Here is a 20,418-nt window from a genome sequence, read left to right as displayed (position 1 = left end):
AAAGATGGTTATGGAGTCACCATAGACCCAGAAATTTCATTTATCAAAAGAAACTGCAATAGATTCCCAGTATCATTATTCATAATAGCTAAAATGTTCAACTCACTCAACTGTAATAAAATGGTAAATAGACTTTAAAAAATGAGTATTGCATCTACAAAGTAGATTACTAAATAACAAAATAAAATTGCTGACAACACACTATAACATGGATAAACCTTAAGAACATTATGTATGCCTGAAAAAAGCCAAATTCAAAAAACTACATAATGTAAGATTCAATTTATATGAAATATCTAAAACTGACAAATTTAAAGAGACAGAGTCTTGGTATATATGTGGTTGTCATTCATTGAATTGATCTAAATTCACTTAAAATAGGTAAATTTCAATTCATGTAAATTATATACCTCAGCAAAGTTGTTTAAAAATAAACTAGTCAGTATCACTGAATGTGAGAAAGGACAGAAAACAAAAAAATGAACTAAAAGACATTAAATAATGAATCATAGAACATCATATTTACATTTGAAGATCTGAAGAAACATATGTGTATGTGAACTGATCTGAGCAGATTTAACATTTAATATAATTCCAACAAAAATTTAATAAAAGAATGTGGGTATGTGCGTGTGTGTGCAACTTGATAAATTGCTTCTGAAGTTTACATGGAAAAGTAAATTGTCAAAAGCGGACAAAACACTTCTGAAGAATAAAGTGTGGAACTGTACCAGATATCATAAAGCTAGACTGTATGACACTGGCTATAGAACAGACCAAAAGACCAAAGGAATAAAAGTGAGCCAGAAAATTATTCAGCCATATATGAATACACGGTATATGATACAGTTAGCAATGTTGTAACAATTTGTGGACAACATTTTCATTATATGTCATTGTGTTAGAGGGCTATTTACATGAAATAAAATAAAGAAATTGGAACTCTACATTTTTCCACAGATATGAATCAATCCCAGGTGAATTAAAGGCAAAAACATAAAGCTAGACTGAAACATAAACATAGATTGAAAAACAGTATCTTCCTGTGCTCATGGTAGGGAAGATTTTATTAATCAAACCACAAACAGCACAAAGGATAAAGGGAAAATTAATAAACTGTACTACATAAAAAAGAAAAATTTTGCCCATCAAAAGATACAATAAAAGCAATGGTATTATCAGCCACAGAATGGAAATAGACATTTTCAAGGCATAATGAGCAAAGCATAAGTACATGTAATAGAGAATTTTAAAAAATTTATAAGAAAATGCACATACGTTTAGATGGTTCAAGACAGAATATTCAGGATATATAATCTTAACATTTTCCTTGTTCCTCCCTGTAAGAAAATGGCAATCTTTCAGATCTACCAAATCCTAGGGTTTTGGGGTGACATATTACTTTGATACATGCCTAAAGTGACTTTTAAACTAAGGTTACTTCTGGGCAAAGATACACATGGAAAAACATTCAGGTAGCCAGTAGGCATTTTACATTTTCTAAACAGGCATTATTAATTTCACAAAGGAGGCTTTCTACTTGGTAAATAAACATGTGAGAAAGTATCAATTAGTTGCCAAGAAAATAAAATTAAAACCATAACTAAACAAATAGCTAAGAGGATAGATCCCAAAATATAACCATTTTTACACACACACAAACTTCGCAGGAAAACTAAATTAAATGTGTCATCATATATGATATCTTTTGATACAATTTTGATTTGAAATTGGGAAACCTGATTACAAATTTTATGGAGGGGTGTCTTTGAAAACTTCATGGAAGATTAATGTTATGATAAAATTATCCATGGATTTCAGGGCCTGGCACAATGGCCTAGTGGCTAAAGTCCTTGCCTTGCATGCACTGGGATCTCATATGGACGCCAGTTCTAATCCTGGCAGCCCTGCTTCCCATCCGGCTCCTTATGGCTTGGGAAAGCATTTGAAGATGACCCAAAGGCTTGGGACCCTGCACCCACGTGGGAGACCTGGAAGAAGCTCTGGGTTCCTGACTTCAGATTGGTTTAGTTCACCATCGGATGTAAGTCCTTCCTCTCTGTCTCTCTTCCCCTCTGTATATCTGCTTTTCCAATAAAAATAAATAAACCTTGTTAAAAAAAACAATGGATTTCAAATTTGTTTTTTTGCACTGAAACAAACTTATCTTTTTAATTCTATTTTCCATTAATCTTTTGAAGTACTACATTAGATAAGAGTAGAATCACAATGTTAAATTTCTTAAGAGTCAAGATAAGATTGTAATTATATAGAAGAATGCCTTTGTTCTTAGGAGATATATAATGAAGCTTATGTCTATCATCGTTTAATCATAAGCTGTATACACATGTTTACACAGAGGAAGAGAGCTTAAGCAAACATGGAAGAATGTCAGTAGTTGGTAAATATACAGGAAAAGTGCTTTGATTTCAGTTTTGTATCGTGTTTAAAAATTTTCAATATACAGGGTTTAGAAAATAATTTGCCTAAGGGTAGAAACATTCAAAGTAACAAAATGAATGTTAACTATTAATAAATGGAGAGATAACACAATGAAACATAATTAAATATCCATGAGACTGGAGTCTAATGATACCTATGTGCACAAAGTTATGGAGTATGTTGAACATTTCCTACCTTGTTGGTAGGATTTTAACTTGGAGACATTCCTTCAGAAATTATTTAGCATTAGCATTGAACACATGTGAACATTTCATTCTCAATGCCACTCTTTGGTACATATCCTGACAATCTTCTATACACGTATCTCAGGAAAGATGTACAAGAATGATCACAGTAGCATGTCTGATACTTAAATCTCACCTAACAGAAACAATTTACTAAATGTCCAATTACAGGAAAATGAGTAAATACATTGTGGCATGTTCATATAAAGAGATAGTATACTTCAATGGAAATGAATGAACCATGGCTGTACAGAGAAATAGAAATGAATTTCACAAATATATTCAGTAGAAAGGAAACATTCAGTAGAATACAGAACAATTCATTGATGTAATGCTTAAACACAGCCAAAACTAAACAAACATTAGTGCTGAATGTGTGAGTTGAGAAAATATAATGAAAAGAAAATTATTATCACAAGTCAGAGAAGTGGTTAAATTGGGCTTTTAGAGTAATGCTTTATTTCTTGATCTAATTAAACATATACTATGTTTTAAACGCTCTGCACATAATCCATCATATAACGAAGATATAATTTGTAGGACAAGCATTGTGATGCAGTGGGTAAAAGCTGTCCCCTGCAAGGATGGCATCCCATATGGTGCCAGTTCATGTTCTGGCTGCTCCATTTCCAATCTAGCTCTCTGCTAATGGCCTGGAGAAGCAGCAGAAAATGCCCCAACTATTTGGACTCCTGTACACACGTGGGATACGTGGATGAAGCTTTTGCATTTGGCCTGGCCCAGCCCTGGTTATTGTGGTCATTTGGGAAGTGAATCAGCAGATAGGTCTCTCTGTGTCTCCTGCTCTGTTAAGTCATTAAAAATAAATAAATAAATCTTTAAAAAGTCAATGAGAGGCAAGGAAGTAACAACAAATGAATGAACTGAGTTGAATAAGTAGTTCCCTAAAATTCACATCTATCTGGAGCCTGAGATGATAATCTTTATTTGTTAATCGGGTCTCTTTCAATATAATTAGCTAAAATTGAGGTGAATTAAGACAGATCTGAAGCACAATGACTGCTGTCTTTATGAAAAAGCAAGGCTAAATGGAAGCGTAGTCACATAGGAAGAACATCACATGATGATGCAGGAAGAATTTGGAGTGATGCATCTACCAGTCAAGGATGAGGAGAAAACACCAGAAGCTAGAAGAAATACATAAAAGAGATTCTCCGAAATACATAAGAAATTCTCCCTCAGTGCTCCCCGTAAGACGAAACCTTGCTAGTACCTTGATTTTATACTTCTGTCCCCCATAACTTCAAGAGAATATATTTCTGTAGTTTTAAATCACTCAGTTTGTGGAACTTTATTATGTCAACTCTAAGAAACTAATATAGATGCCAGTTTTGGGAAACAGGATATTGCAGCAACAAGTACCTAAAACTGTGAAATTGGCTTTAAAATTGGGTAATGTGTACAGGCTGGAAGAATTTGAGGTTTTTGACAGAACAAGCCCATACTGTCTTGAGGATTCCATTCTTAGAAATATGGATGTTGAAAGTAATTCCATGAAGAGCTCAGAAAGAAGAAAATGGTAAAGAATGCTTCTATCTTCTGAGAGAACACACAAACAGAAATACACGCGCGCACACACACACACACACACACACACACACCCATAATGAACAAAATGTTGCAACATTTGGGCCCAGCGCAGTGGAGCAAGTGGTTAAGGTCCTCACCTTGCACGCCCGGGAACCCATATGGGCGCCGGTTCTATCCTGGCAGCCCCGCTTCCCTTCCAGCTCCCTGCCTGTGGCCCAGGAAAGCAGTCGAGGACGGCCCAAAGCTTTGGGACCCTGCACCCGTGTGGGAGACCCAGAAGAGGCTCCTGGCTTTGGATCGGCATAGCATCGGCCGTTGCGCTCACTTGGGGAGTGAATCATCGGACGGAAGATCTTCCTCTCTGTCTCTCCTCTCTGTATATCTGCCTTTCCAATAAAAAAATAATAAAAATAAATCTTTAAAAAAAACCCCAATTCTGATGATCCTGTTACTGTTATTCTTCTAAAAAATAAAAAAAATGTTGCTAGAAAATAGTAAAGTTTCTGCTAGTGAGGCCTTATCAAAGCTTTTAGACATGGAGGAAAGGCAACTCTTGTTATAAAAGTGACAGAATCTTGGCTAAATTGAATTCAATTGCTGGGAGAAAAGTTCAATTTACAAGTGGTAAACCTGGATATTTAACTCATATTTCCAATAAAAGCATGGAAACTGGTCTCTCCATATGGTTATAGTAAAAATAGGTAAGCAAAGAGGTAAACTGAGGGAAGGAACTTTTAAGAAAACAGAAATCAGCATTTGCTAACATGGAAAATTGTTAGCCTAGGCAGACATTTTTCTATGGAAACAAGGCTGAGGTTGTAGCAGGAAAAACTTTGACTGAAGAGATCTGGTAAGTTGCTTATAGATTCAAACATCTCAGCAGATACAACGAACAGAGATAGAGTTATCAAAGCATCCTCATATCTAATTACGTGAATATCTTGGTACAAGAGGTTACTTCAAAAGTTCATAGAAAAATGGAATTAACAGGAAAGTTTAGGGGCAGGTGTTATGGCACAGAGGGTTAAGCAGTTTCTTGCTTCTTTACCGACAGCCTGCATCAGTATGCTAGTTTGAGTCCCACTTACTTTGTTTCTGATGTAGCTTCCCGCTAATTGTGCCTTGGAAGGCTGCAGATAATTGGCCAAGTATTTGGGTCTCTGCCACCCATGTGGGAGACCTGCATGGAGTTCAAAGTTCCTGGTTTTGACCTGGCCCAACCCTGGACTGAAGTAGGCATTTGGGAGTGAACCAGTAGATGGAGACTCTCTCCTCGAAATAAATAAGTAAATATATTTAAAACAATAAGTTTATTTTGGCAATTGAAAAAAATCATACAAATGATGAATCTATTATTTTATATGTATGCATATACATGGTTTTTCATTATATATGTACATATATAAAATATACATCATATATTTATCTATAATAAATATGTTATATATAAACATATAATATATGCTTATATAATAAATATATTATGCCTATAAGCATCAATATAAATTATGTATAAATATATAATATAGTCATATATACTTATATATAGAATATAGCTATAAGACATAATTAATAATGTATTTATTTCAAATGTTACATATGTATAAAATGAAAAAATTTGAAAATGAAAAACTGTTGACAGATAAAAATATATGTATAATGAAAATGAGCAAAACTGTGATCAGATATTTTAAAAAGTACAAAAATGCACTACATACAGAAATATAAAAGCTATGTACAGATTTCAAAAATGTTTTATACCAAAATGCTTATTTTAAATTTCATTTTCCCACATATTTTTGAAGGTCCCTCAAATAGGAATGGATTTTGATAATTTTATACCAGCACACAGTGCCAACCTGGTATGAAAGAAAGATATACAAGAAAATGAGGTTATGATGATTCCAACAGCAAATACATAGATGCTGAGGGCAGAAAGGATCAGGTTGCAATTGTTGCAGTGGGGAGCTAGGGAGGGAGAAGAGACTGAAACCCCATGCTTCTAAATCTGTATCTGTATCTGTGAAATGTACTAATTCTGTAAAAATTAAAAATAAGAGTATAAAGTAAAGATGTGTTACAAAGAATGCAATTGCATATCATAGAGTTCCAGTTAATATTAAATTCTAGGACAGACAAAACTGATCTATAGTAGTAAAAAATCAAAATACTAATTGCCTCTGGGAGGATGGTATAGGAATTGGTAGAAATAAATATGATAGAAATTTCTGAAGAGATGACAATCTTCTATGACTTCATAGGGGTTAAGTTACACAGATGTAGTGGTATGTTGGAGATGGCCATGCTTGTATGCATTATATTCAACTCCATGTTCAGTGAAGATTAAATGGTAGCTGCCTATACCTACAATGCCATTACATACTTAAACAGCAGAATGTTGGAACTGTGACTGTAGCTGAATAACTAACTTATTCTAAGATACAAGGGAAATGGTGTAGCAGAGGAGAATGGAGAGGGAGAAAGGGGAGAGAAAGTGGGATACCCCTATAACCACAAAACTGCATCATGTAAAATAATAACAATAAAAAAATACAATGGTAGCTTGAAATTGGTCATGGTGGGAATATGCACATAACAGAAACTGGCAAACAATACAATTTTTTCCCTGCAGAGTAGCTTGCTACACATTTAGCACTATGTCATATACAGTTTTGCATTTTCATCAAAAGTCATCAAGTGCATAATTATGCATTTAATCATATGAAAATTATATAGCAAAAGAATGTGAACAAATATTTCACTCTAGTATAAACAATATACATGCTGAAGAATTTGGGTGATTTGCATTCAAATGAACTTTTAAAATCTATATAAATAAAGAAAGGTAGATTGAAAGTTGGACAGAGGTATAGACAGGTATGAGATAAAGTTAAGTATTAGTAACAGAATAAAGAGTGAAATATTAGGTGTTTGAAATAAAATTCTTTCAATTATTCTTTAAACTTGAAAATTTTCAGTTGAAACAAAAAACGGAAAAATTTTTTACGATTTAGATATTAAAGAATATTAACATATATATTTAGTCTTATACTTTCTAGAGCCTCAATTCTTACATTTTCTTTTTAAACCGACTGCTACTTATGATGGCATAAAGTGAAAGGAGAAGATCTAAATATTATTTGCTCAAGTAGCTAAACAATTGAAGTGCACTTTCTGTGGTTTTTTTTAGTCATATTCTTTATCAAGTGTAGGCAAATGAAAAAAATAATTTTAATCTCCTGAAAGAAAGGAAGCAATACTGGGATAAAACCAACTGAGGTCCCTTGGATGATAAGAGGAATACAATCCAACACAAAGGTGTGAAGATTAACCTTAAGCAGGAGGATCTTCCCTAGCACTGAGTCATGAAGAAAGAAAATGAGAGGATGCAGAAGCTAGCAGAAAGTTGATGAAAGTTCTTGCTGATGGCAGTGTTTCCTTTGAAACAGGATAGAAGGCTATTAAGATGATGAAATAGTAGAGCAGAAAATAGTAATGAAGATCTAAAATAGATTTTACAAGAAATGAAATGCAGCACTGACTATGGACTAGGAGATGGATTTTGAACAAGAAAGAAAGCAACTATACCAAAGATGCAGAACTTGCAGAGGCACATTAGTTATTCAGCAAGAAGTTATGGCTTTTCTCTAGTTGTGCTCAGAAGCTATGATGCAGAAACAGAAAAGGCAATTAGCTGGTGCTGAGGCTTCACTGGATGTATATGATAAATATACACTCATATAAGGAAGCAGAGAATGAATAATTCATAGGTCGGACTGTGGCTAAAAAGTTGATGAACGAGTCTAAGAAAGACGTGAAAGGAACAGCAAACAGGAGGTGCTGGCAGATTGGCATAAAATTAAAAAAAAATGTTAAGGAACTGACGATTGAAACAGGGTTGGAGAGACAGCACAATGAATATAACAGAGCCAAATGGAGAAGAAAAAGTCTGTAGGTTGTAGTCAAAGAGAGGCTTATTGTAGTCCATATGTGGGTCTTCTAAAAGTTTGTGGAAAATGTGAACCATCTTTTTAGTGGAGAGACATAGCACAGACACAACGGAGATGGAGGGAGAGCGACACAACTGAGCCACACAATGCTTCCCAGGGTATGCATTAAGAAGCAGCTGGAGGGCCCGGCGCGGTGGCGCAAGTGGTTCAAGGTCCTCGCCTTGCACGCCCGGGAACCCATATGGGCGCCGGTTCTAATCCCGGCAGCCCCGCTTCCCTTCCAGCTCTCTGCCTGTGGCCTGGGAAAGCAGCAGAGGACGGCCCAAAGCTTTGGGACCCTGCACCCGTGTGGGAGACCCAGAAGAGGCTCCTGGCTTTGGATCGGCATAGTATCGGCCCGTTGCGCTCACTTGGGGAGTGAATCATCGGATGGAAGATCTTCCTCTCTGTCTCTCCTCTCTGTATATCTGCCTTTCCAATAAAAAAATAATAAAAATAAACCTTAAAAAAAAAAAAGAAGCAGCTGGAATTTGGAGCAGAGCTCAGACTAGAATATTTAGCTTGTATCTTACCAACAAATTGCAACTAAAACCATTATGTGAACTATAATATTCAAAAGGCAGAGATCTGAAGGACTGATTTAAAATAAAATATCAGTTTCATATTTCCTGTGAATAAGACACACATTTTATATTCAAAAATGAAAAACAGGTTGAAAAGAAAAAGACAGGAAAAGCCATCTCATGAAAATATAAACCAAAGTTGAGCCAGGCTTTAAAAACTTGAGTCTTCTTTTTATATTTCATCAGTCTAGTGATTTTGACTATCTTTTCAGAGAATGAACTTTTGACTTTATTGATTTTCTCTAGTTTTTATTCTCCATTTATTTTCCCCTGAATATTATTTCCTTTCTTTAGCTTGGTTTGGATTTATTTTTTTTCCATTTTGCAATTCTTGAATAATTACTTACTTATTTGAAAGAAAGAGTACAGACTGAGAGGGAGAGACAAAGATCTTCTATCTGCTGGTTTACCTGCTAAGTGTCTGTAAATGGCCAGGGCTGAGGCAGCCTGAAGCCAGCAGTCAGGAGTTGTATCTGGGTCACCCATACAGGTGGCAGGGATCCAAGCCCTTGGGTCATATTCCTCTGTTTTTCCCATGTCATTAGAAGGAAGCTGGATTAGAACTGGAACAGCCTGGATAAGAACAGGTGTCCAAATGGGAAGCTGGTGTCACAGGTGGCAATTTTATTTCCTATGCCACAACAAGCCCCCATGTTTTATAATTTAAAAGATTTATTTATGGAGCTGCGATTGTAGTATAGCGTTTAAGCCTCCACCTGTGAAACCAACCATCTCATATGAGCACAGCTACAAGTTCTGGCTACTTCCAAGCCAGCTCCCTGCTAATGTGCCTGTGAAAGTGCTAGAAGATGATCCCAACTGTTTGGGCCTCTGCCACCCAACTGTGGGAGACCTGGACAACACACATACAGCTCGACAGACTGAACTATAATGTCAGCCATTCTTTTTGTAATTTCTGAAGATGGATGTGTTAGTTACTAATTTTATTAATATGTACATCTTTAACTATAAATTGTTTTTACTGTATCTTAAAAAAATTTTTTATACATTGAAATAATTGCAACTGAAAAATATTTTCCAGTGCCCCTTGTGATTTTTTTCTGATCTATCAAACATTCAGTAGAGGGTTAATTTCTACATATTTGCAAATTTCCTAAAACGTTTTGTTGTTGATTTATATTTTCATTGCACTATAAATATAAGTGGCAAAAGTAGGTATCCTTGTCTTATTCCCAAACATGATATAATTTTCAGTATTTCACCGTCTGACCATTTGACCAACAAATGGAGAAAGGGTAATCTTTTAACAGTTGGTAATATAATTTAACATTACATCCCATATAAGCATATAAACGAATCTTGTCCAAAAGAATGACAGATTTATGGGCTCAGCACGGTAGCATAGTGATTAAAGTCCTTGCCTTGCACTGGGATCCCATATGGGTGCCGGTTCTAGTCCCAGCAGCCCGCTTCCCATTCAGCTCCCTGCTTTGAGGCCTGGGAAAGCAGTTGAGGACAGCCCAAAGCTTTGGGCCCCTGCACCCACATGGGTGACCAGGAAGAAGCTCCTGGCTTCGGATTGGCTCTGCTCTAGCCATTGTGGCCACTTGGGCAGTGAATCATCAGACGGAAGATCTTCCTCTCCGTCTCTCCTCCTCTCTGTACATCTGACTTTGCAATAAAAATAAAATAAATCTTAAAAAAAAAAGAATCACAGATTCAAATGTGAAGTATGCCTCTATAAAACTGTTAAAACAGAATACATTTTTCATGAGTATTAGGCATAATTCTTATACATATGTACTTATTAAAAGTATAATCCATGAAAGAAATGACTGACAAATTGGATTTTATAAAACTTTTCAAACATTTGCTCTCAAGATTTATATGCTAAAAACTACAAAATGTTGTTGGATTACATTAGAGAAGAAATAAGTGAACAGAAAGATATCCCATGTTTATAGATTAGAAGACTTGATACTATCAACATGTCAGTTCTAACCAGAGCAATCGACAGATTTAATGCAATCCCTACCAAGATCTCAATATTTTCTTTCAGAAGTAGAAAAATCGATTCAAGTCACACACACAGTACCTTACGGAATGTCACCAAGCCAAAATAATGTTGAAAAGGTAGAAAAGAGTTGGAGTTCTCACATTTCCTGATTTCAAAACTTCTTAAAAAGTTTCAATTATTAAAATATTGCAGTACTGGCCTAGAGTCAGACCCAGGGGGAATGGAGATTCAAGAAATAAATCCTTGTACATATCGCAAAATGATTTTTGAACACTATCAAAATCACTCAGTATGGAAAGAATAAGTTTTTAACAGGTGGTACTAGAAAAACTGCATATCAATCTGCAAAAATGGAAGTTGGATCCTTACCTGAAAAGCATATATATAAGAAGCAAAACAGATTAAAGATTTAAATGTAAGAGGTAAAACTGCTTATTATTTGATAATCAGAGCACAAAGAGGGAGAACTCCATCTACTTTTCACTCCCTAAATGTCTAAGACCTGGGAACTCAATAGTGGCAGGGACTCAACTGTTTGTACCCTTCCTGGAGGCCTCCATGGGCAATGGCAGGAAGCTGGAACACAGAGCAGAGGCAGTATTCAAACCCAGGCATACTTATGCAATGTGGATGCCTCCAGTGGTGTCTTAATTACTGTAACAAATAGCCACTCTTAGAGCTAAAACTGTAAAACTCATTAAAATAACACAAGGAAAAAGCTCATATGTTCTCTTTAATATAAAACAACATCCATGTAAAATACAAAACAAATTTGTGAATAAGTACATACATATTTCCTTATGGTTCATTTGTATAATGGAGATTAACATACTGGGAAGTGAAGATTTGCTGAGGTAGGTGCATTTACTCCCAAATAAAAGGAGGACTGCCAAGGAAATAGATAATATTCTTAGGCAATAAGATACTAGATTTTCTATCTATACCTACAATGCCATAAAGAACTCACACAGTAGAAGGTTAAACATGTAACTATTACTAAAGGTCTAAACTACTATAATCATATGGGAGACAATGGTGAGAGGGGAGAGAGAATGTGGAAGGATAAAGGGGAGGGAAAAGGAGGAATCTCTATAACTACTAAATTTACCATGGGAAATAATAAAGACAATTTTTTAAAAAGTTTAGTAACATTGACCTTAGTAATAATTTCTTATGTATGACACAAAAAGCATAGAAAACAAAAGAAAAAATAAACAAGTTGATCTTCATCAGAATTAAAACCTTTTACCAAAGGACACTACCAACAAAGTGAAAACACAGCTTATGAATGGATTTGTCATATATTTGTAAAAGGAGTAATATATAGAAAAGGTACTCCAACAATTCAATAACAAATGAACAGTACCTCATTTTAAAATTGTGCAACAGGCTTGAACAGACATTTCTCCAAAGATATGCAAATAGTCAAAAAGCCTATGAAAAGAAGCTTATAAGCACTAATCATGCAAATAAAAATCACAGTGATATGGGTGTTGTGGTACAGTTAGTTCATCTGCTGCTTGGGATGTCTGTATAACACATATCAGAGTACCTGGGATCAAGTCTTGATCCAGCTCCCTGAAAAATGTGTGCTCCGAGAAGAACGGATAACAGCTCAAGTTCTTGGGTCTGCCATTCACACAGAAGACTTGCTTCAAGTTTCTGGCTTAGACCAGGGCTATCTGAGACCGTTGCAGGTATTTGGGGCAGTGAAGCAGCAGAGAGAAGTTTTTTTTCTTTCTTTCTCTCTCTTTCCTTTCTCACTCTCTCTTTTCCACAACCCCTTCTTTCTCTCTCTCTCCTATTGCCTTTCAAATAAATAAAAATAAATGTACTTTTAAAAATGTGAGATAGCACTTAACATCCATTAAGATGGTTATTATACAAAAGGAATTAAAAATAATTTTTGTGGCAGGAATGAAGAAATTAGAACCCTTGTGCATTGCTGGTGAGAAAGCAAAATGGGTATAGCGTCTGGAAAACATGGCAGTTCCTCAAAAACTAAATGTGGAATTAGAACATGAGGGGGCTTCAAAAAATAGATTAAAAAACAGAATTAAAAGAATACGTTTAGTTTTCACAAACTTTCTGAAGCTCCTTGTATTATCAGCAATTCCACTTCTGGAACTATCCTCAAAAGAACTGAAACAGCTGTTCAAACAGGTATGTGTACACCTGTGTTCACAGAAGCATTATTTACAACATCTAAAACATGGAAGCAACATAAGTGTCCAGTGGTGGTAAATGAACAAAAATATGGTATAAACATATTTTTTCAGCCTTAAAAAATAAGAAATGTTGACATACACTATAGCACAAATGGGTCTTGAAAACACTACATCAAGTAAAAACAGCCAGGGACAACAACAACAAAAACCCCAAATATTATTTGATTCTATTGTTATGAGGTACCTAGAGTACTCAAATTTATAGACAGAAAGTAGAATGATGGTTTCCAGAAAAGGAGGAAAGGGAAAATTGAGACTTAGTGTTTAATAAGTACAGTGTATCACTTTGGGTGGGTGAAAAAGGTCTAGAGATTAGATAATGGTGATGGTTGTGAAATAATGTAAATGTATTTAATGCCATAGAACTAAACATTCAAAATTTGTTAAAATGGTAAGTTTTATGTTATATAGACTTCACAATAAAAATGTTTCCAAAACGTGGCTAAGAATGAAAAGACAAGGTACAGAGGTTGAAAGAAAATATATGTAAATCACACAGCCAACAGCATTTGGAATATGCAAAGAACTGTCAAAATTCTTCAGAAATAAAGTAGATAACCAATTATAATAAAGATTTTAATAGACATCTTAGCAAATATGATATAAGGATGACAAATAAGCACATGAAAAGATGCTGAACATCATTAGCCGTAAAGGAAATGCAAATTAAAGCTACAATGATGTATCACTTCACACCTATTAAAATAGCCAAAATAAATACTGACAATACCAAGTGCTGACAAAGATGCAGAGCAACTTGAACTCTCATACATTGCTGGTGGAAATGCAAAATGGTACAGCCACTCTGGAAAATGATTTGGCAGTTCCATATAAAGTTAAATGTGCACTTACCATATGACCCAGTAATCTCACTTCTAGATATTTACCTTAGAGAAATAAAAACTTGTGTTCATACAAAACCCATACAACAATGTTCACATCAATATTATTCATAACCATATAACCTGGAATTAATCACTCTGTACTTCAATGGATAAATGGACAAACTTTGGCACTCTCATACAATGGAATGCTACTTAGAAAAATGAATGAGCTATTGATCTACACAAAATCCTGGATGAGCCTCAATCAAAGGGTTGTCATTTTGAGTGAAAGAAGCCAGTCTCACAAGGTTACAGAGTGATGCCTTTCATATGGCATTTTCTAAAAGATAATACTACAGAGATGGAGAACAGATCATAGATCAGTGATTGTTAGATTATGGGTGGGTTCAGGAGTGTGTATAAAGGGATAGTATGAGGGAGTTTCTTTTAGAGTGATGGAGTTTTTCTCTGTCTTCATTGTCACATAAATCTACATGTTTTACAATTCACAGAATTGTATACCAAAAATTCATGCAATTTTAATTTAAAAAGAAAATATTGTCTATTAAATTAGCATGACCATACTCATCAATAGTTATACTTTATTGATTAGGAAAAACATTTTGAATTATTTAGGAAATAGGATCTAAAAATCATTAAGATCAATTTATGTCTGGTAGAATAATTTAAAGGTACAGAAAACAACAATAATACTGAAAGTTGCTTTACAACGTGTACTAACTCTTCTCTTTTATATATTTCATATACTCTTTCAGAGCAATATATTCCCTCTAGATCATCTCCTATAAACATCGTGAAATACTAAATATGGAATTAAACAAGTGCTCAACTTAGAAGTCTGGGGCCCTAAGTCACATTCCTAAATCTAACACTGTAAGAAAACTCTCGACTTGCCTTTTGTGCCTAATTTTATCTTCCTCTTCATTGAGGTCATGTACTTGTCTGCACTTGTCTTTTTGTGGTATGCTGTGAAGGGTTTAAATAAAGCAAGGAGTTTCAAAGATAGGAAACAGAACAGATTTATACACCACCCACCCTTCCCCAACCCAAATAACAGGTACTGCTCTAAGTGGTTTACATGTAATAGCTTATTTAATCCTCCTAGCAACCCTACACCATAGCTACTATTAACACTGATTTTACAAAGAAATGGAAGCCTAGAGAGGTAACTTGACCAGTACTCCACAGTTAGGCAGTGGGGGAGCCTTTCCCTGGGGTTCCATCTCCAGAGTCCACATTCTTAAACTGTGTAAATTGTCTCCACAAAAGGCTGTTAGGGTATTCAATTCCTTTTCACAGATCACTCAAGCTACTCAAGGCTTTAACATATCATCTAAGCATAGATGATTCTCAATGATATACGTCTAGTTCTAATCTCTCCTGAGCTTCACTGCTGCGTTATCAACTAACCACCCCTTCACTATCCACATTTGATGTTCTTGCCATTCTCACAAATGCAACAGGTTTAAAAATCAAGCTCATTATCCCTCTGTAAAATTTCCCCCAAAAAGCCTTATCATTTTTCTGCCAGTTAAGTTAGTCATACAGCCTTGAATTATTTGGATTTCCTTTGACACATCCCTTTCCATCCACCCTTCTTCATTGGTAGTCAACAAATCTATTAATTCTTCTTTATAACCACGCCTACCCCTCTTTCCAATTTCAGTGCCATTATTCAAGGCTGGCTCTTTAAGCCTGTCATATCTCTTATCCACTCTCCCTGTTGCTAGTTCTTTCTCTATTGAATCCTGCCTACTGCGGCTATCACTCTTTTGAGATATGGCTTTTCGCATGTTACTCTTGACATGAAAATATTAAATTACATTCTAACTGAATAACTGTGTATAGGTGTATTGTTACCCACCAAATGAAGTTCAAAATTCTTAGTTACCTTTCCAAATTTGTTTCTTACAACTCTCCCAAACTCTCCATAGTGCTCACACTCACATCCTGTTGCAACTGAAATGCTGTTAAATAGTATCAAAAGAACATTGAAATCTTAGCTCCTCTGACAGTCTTTCCGTGGTCATACATAGTACACTTTCTTCCTTCAAATTGATACACTATGTAGCAGTGATATCTAACATTGTTACTAATTGTTACATTTATCTCTCCAACCACACTCTACTTGGCACAAAGTGAAGAACTACTTCTCAAATTTCTGTGCACTTTCCATAGTGCCTTGTAAAATTTGTTTAATCTTTTGGGTTCAAGTACATATAACTTGTTTACATAGTCTGTGTTAATTTAGAGTTCAGCCTAAAGACACTTCTGATCTTACTTCACTTCCTTTCCTAGTGTTCTCTATCATTCCCTGCTGTGCTGACTCCTATCACAGTAAAGTTCTCATTGGTTCCCAACCTATTTGATTCCTTTTACAATCCCACTCACATTCACTCAAAACTGCATTACCCTTTATTTATCTGACAAATGCCTTTTGATCCATTATACAAATGTCAATTTCTGACTCTCCTAACTAAACTTCAAGGCTCAAGGTTCTGTGATCCCTCAGCATTTTATTAAAATCTGTTTAACAGCAACTTCCATGTTGTCACGCAACTAACTACATTATATATTTATCTCTCTTATGGGGTTATACATTGCTCAAGAGCAGTAATTGTTTGGTTTTTCCTACTCTCTTCACAAATTTTTCATATGTAATGCCTTGATGTTAAATCTTTCTCTCAATGATAGAATATACCAAAGATGGGGGGATCACATACCTTGGTAATAAAGAGCCTTAAGGAAGGAATGACGATCAGCTCCCTGAAATAAAGATTTTTCTATTTCCATTTCCCGCCGGGTCAGCTGTTTGCTCTTTGCAAATCTCTGTGGCAGGCAAAGGATGCGCTGACGCTCTGAAATCCTTTCTTCAATATCTTGGAGACGTTTCTGTATTGCTTCAGGAGTTGCTCTCAGTTTTGTCTTCTGAAACCATAGAATAGAAGGCGCATGTCACAGAGGACACACCTGGAAAGCCTACCAGAGCCCAGCAACAAACACTTGCAGAAAGCACTGGCTAAAAAGTCAAAGGAAAATGTCACTTTCACCAATGTCCCTATCCATCAAGAAATAAACAAAACAACAACAACAACAAAACTCACCTTTTCCCCCGACACGTGGCTTTTCCAGATTAAGATTTCTGTTTCATTAAGCCCTAGTTCCCTGAGAGAAGCAGTTTCCTGGTCCTTTTCGTGTAGTGTCTGGAACTGGGACAAAGTCATAGTCCCAGCTGCTTCTTTCCCAAAGGGCCTATACATTGTGCCAGGAGCAAAACTGTCTTTCTTAGATACACATCTGCAAAACAAGCAGGAAGACAGGGGAACACCCTGCAGTTACCACATTGCACAGCCATGGGGGCTCACTATTCCAGGAGGCACAGTAGAACTCATCAGCAGTTTCTCTTTCACATCTTACTTCTAACGCTGGGACAAAATGGAACTCCACCAATCGAGCTAATAAATTACTAAATCAACATCTTTTTTGGTACATACTATGTATCACATACTATGCTGCAGAGACAAGTAAACAGACAAAGATACTATTTCCACTGTGTTAGAGGAAACACAGTGTATTTTAGGATACAATAAAGATACCTGGTCCAGGCTTAGTGGATTATGGGAGGCTTCCCAGATAAAGAGACACAGAAGCAAAACCCTGCTTAATAGGGGCCTGGTGCAATAGCTTGGCAGCTAGAGTCCTCTTCTTGAACATGCCAGGATCCCATATGGGTGCTGGTTCTAATCCCGGCAGCTCCGCTTCCCATCCAGCTCCCTGCCTGTGGCCTGGGAAAGCAGCTGAGAATGGCCCAAAGCCTTGGGACCCTGCACCCTTGTGGGAGACTCAGAAGAAGCACTGGGCTCCTGGCTTCGAACTGGCTCAGCTCTGGCTGTTGTGGCTGCTTGGGGAGTGAATCATTGGATGGAAGATCGTCCTCTCTGTCTCTCCTCCTCTCTGTATACGTGCCTTTCCAATAAAAATAGATAAATCTTCAAAACCCTGCTTAATAAGCAGCAATTTGTCAAAGAAAAGGAGTAGGAGAGTGTGTTCCCTCTAAGCATTAAGAAGGGGCACCTGGAGGCATGGGTCCATGACACTATCACTCATTTGCAAAATCAATACCTACTCTTCAATGGAGACAGAGGTATCAAGTTGATGCTGAAGCAGGCTCTTCAGCTGCCTCTCGCCTTCTGTTTCCAGCTCCTCCAGTGTGCGCTCATCACTCTTCACACAGCTGTTTATCCTGGTGTAGATGTAAGAATATGTACAGAAAGTAGAAGAGACCGGTTTCCAAATATATCCCTCACCTAGATTATTAGCCATTAGTGACCCTGTTTGATCAAGGACACTTCTGTAACAAGCATTTAGTAAATAGCTGCTCACACAAGGAACGAGGTACTGACGGAAGTCAAAGGTAACGACAAGACAGTCCCTATCCTCAAAAGACTTGCAACCTAATCAGAGGGAAGAAAGTTGTGTGTGTGGACATCAGATTTACAAGAGTCTAGAATGAGAGAGTGGAGAATGGAGGGAGGGAGGACAGCACGAGAGAATATGAATGAATAATGATAAAGAAATACATATGCCAAATCAGTAGTGCTTTATAGAAGAAAGATAATTTGGAGCTATAGTGGTAAAGGAAAATTTCAGACAGATATTCTTATACTGAAAGGACAGGGTGTCATAAAGAAAAGGGGAATTTGGAGACTGAATACAAAGGGATAAGCATATGCATTGAGCTGTAATGAGATGTTCTGTTTAGCTGGTATTCACACACGGGAATACTGCTCACAGAGGGTGATTAAGTCCAACTGTGAACAACCTTAAATATAACAATTGAGGGACCCCAAGTTTAATGTTATAGGTATTATAAAGTCATGCTTCAAGCAGTTAAGTGACCCAATACAAATGATTATTTAGGAAGATGAGAGTGGCTATCATGTGCCACTCTCTAGTAAGAATTAGTTACAAAAGCATTAAGTAAGTACAAAGTGATGAAGGTCCAGTCTGAAATGGTATTAGTGGAAATGCAAGGGTCAGATGAACCAGTCCTTTTGAAAGCAAGGGTAAGGCAGTACAAAATAAACCCCACATTCTCTGCTGTGTAATTCAATCCCGGGAGAAAGGCACTAAAGAAGCAAAGAAGCTCCAGGGTGAATATTCTGTTGAAGGATACAGTTAGATGGCTACATTTTTTTAAAAACTAAAACACAAGGACAAAAAAAGCAAAGGGAATTAACAATTCAAAATTCTAGATAGTGATCACATCCCAGGGAAGGAGAAGGACGGAAACAAACAGGAGACAAAGGAAATTCCAAGGCACTGGCAACGTTTTACTCCTTCATCCCATACTGGGTTTTCAATGTGTATATGCCACATTCTGCATGTGTGAGCTGTCACCATGAACATTTTACAGGTTATTTTCAGGCAAGACAAATCAGAAGCAGGTTTTTAAATAAATGTAAGGATCTGAGACGGAGGATCACACAGTGCAAACAAAACGAAAAGGCTTTCTGTCCTGCCCATAATTGAGGCTCGCACTCTCAACAATGACCGTCCAGGGTTCCACTGCCATTCACAGCAGAACCAGCGGCGGGAACTGCTCACAGCCCTGCCTTCCTTCTCTGGTAAATATATCCTATCCGCTTTGTGCTTGCCTTCTAAATTTATACAGTGCAGCACTTCCTTAATCTTAAGATTTGAAAATACCACCTGGTTGCCCAGTTCGCCCTCAAACTCTTCCTTAATATACACACGCTGTAAATAAATGGGGGGCACACCCTGAGCCCCTGTCACAGGATGAGGTAAGCTGGAGTGAGATCGGGAGGAGCCAGCCCGGGGGTTTCCAACGCCAGGAACTTGCCCTCCAAGACCCTTTTGCTTGGATGGGTGTTAGCTGAAACAATTCGGCCGCGGTGCCGAGCCAGCTCTCCGGGCCTGTGGCGGGACAGGGCGCATTCCGACGGAGCCCGCCCCGGCAGTGGGTCCTCCCTGAACTTCACCCCGCAGGCCTGCCCAATCTGTCCCCCCCACCCGGTTCCCTCCCTTTTACCAGAAACCACACCCTGAAAACCTGCCTATAAACAGAAAACGACAACAGCGATTTCCAAAGTAAAAGGTAGAAAAAGAAGTCCCCTTGCCGCCTGTTTCTAAGACAGCCCTTACCTCTTCATGTTTCCAAAGGCCCCTATCTTGCTAACTTGGGCGATGCATTCGCGGACTTCAAACCCCAGAACTCTTCGCGGCATACTCGGAGAATTGTGGTTGAGCGTGGAATTCTGGGAAACGTAGTACCACAGATCTATAGAAACTGGAAGGGAAAGGAAGTGTTGAGTGACTACTACGTTGTAAATTGCCCAAATACTTCTCTTCGGTCTTAAACACAGCACCCAAAATATTCAGCCCATAAATCGGAGGTCACCTAGGACTTTTTTGATTGTCTTCTCAATGTCATTACAGCATAACTTCTCTAATTTCCTTCAAATTGCTGTCTACTCTGCTGACTACAGAAAGGCTAGTTCTCCTAGATACAATCTGACTGACCATGTCACTTGCA

General features: G+C 37.0%; 1 protein-coding gene across 10 annotated transcripts in view; it reads right to left on the bottom strand.

The window, feature by feature from the left end:
* RBM41 (RNA binding motif protein 41) overlaps positions 1-20,086 on the bottom strand; it is a 44,988-nt gene extending 24,902 nt beyond the window's left edge. The window contains exons 1-5 of one of the 10 annotated variants that reach the window (XM_040999717.1): positions 20,028-20,048; positions 17,989-18,105; positions 16,967-17,159; positions 16,586-16,790; positions 14,757-14,828 (exon numbers count right to left, since the gene is read on the bottom strand). In XM_040999717.1, the coding sequence (XP_040855651.1) occupies positions 14,757-14,828; positions 16,586-16,790; positions 16,967-17,159; positions 17,989-18,105; positions 20,028-20,035 (595 nt within the window). In that variant the 5' untranslated portion in view covers positions 20,036-20,048. Of the gene's footprint in view, positions 1-13,869; positions 13,905-14,756; positions 14,829-16,585; positions 16,791-16,966; positions 17,160-17,984; positions 18,377-20,027 lie in introns of those variants that run through there. The other 9 variants (XM_040999724.1, XM_040999723.1, XM_040999720.1 and 6 more) reach the window with 9 other exon arrangements.
* Between the last annotated feature and the right edge of the window lie 332 nt (positions 20,087-20,418).

This window comes from Ochotona curzoniae, unplaced genomic scaffold (assembly GCF_017591425.1).
Source record: "Ochotona curzoniae isolate NIBS_2020 unplaced genomic scaffold, NIBS_Ocur_1.0 scaffold_1852, whole genome shotgun sequence".
Classification (NCBI taxonomy): domain Eukaryota; kingdom Metazoa; phylum Chordata; class Mammalia; order Lagomorpha; family Ochotonidae; genus Ochotona; species Ochotona curzoniae.
The sequence above is the reverse complement of the archived record's forward strand: the minus strand, read 5'-3'. Positions and strand labels throughout refer to the sequence as shown.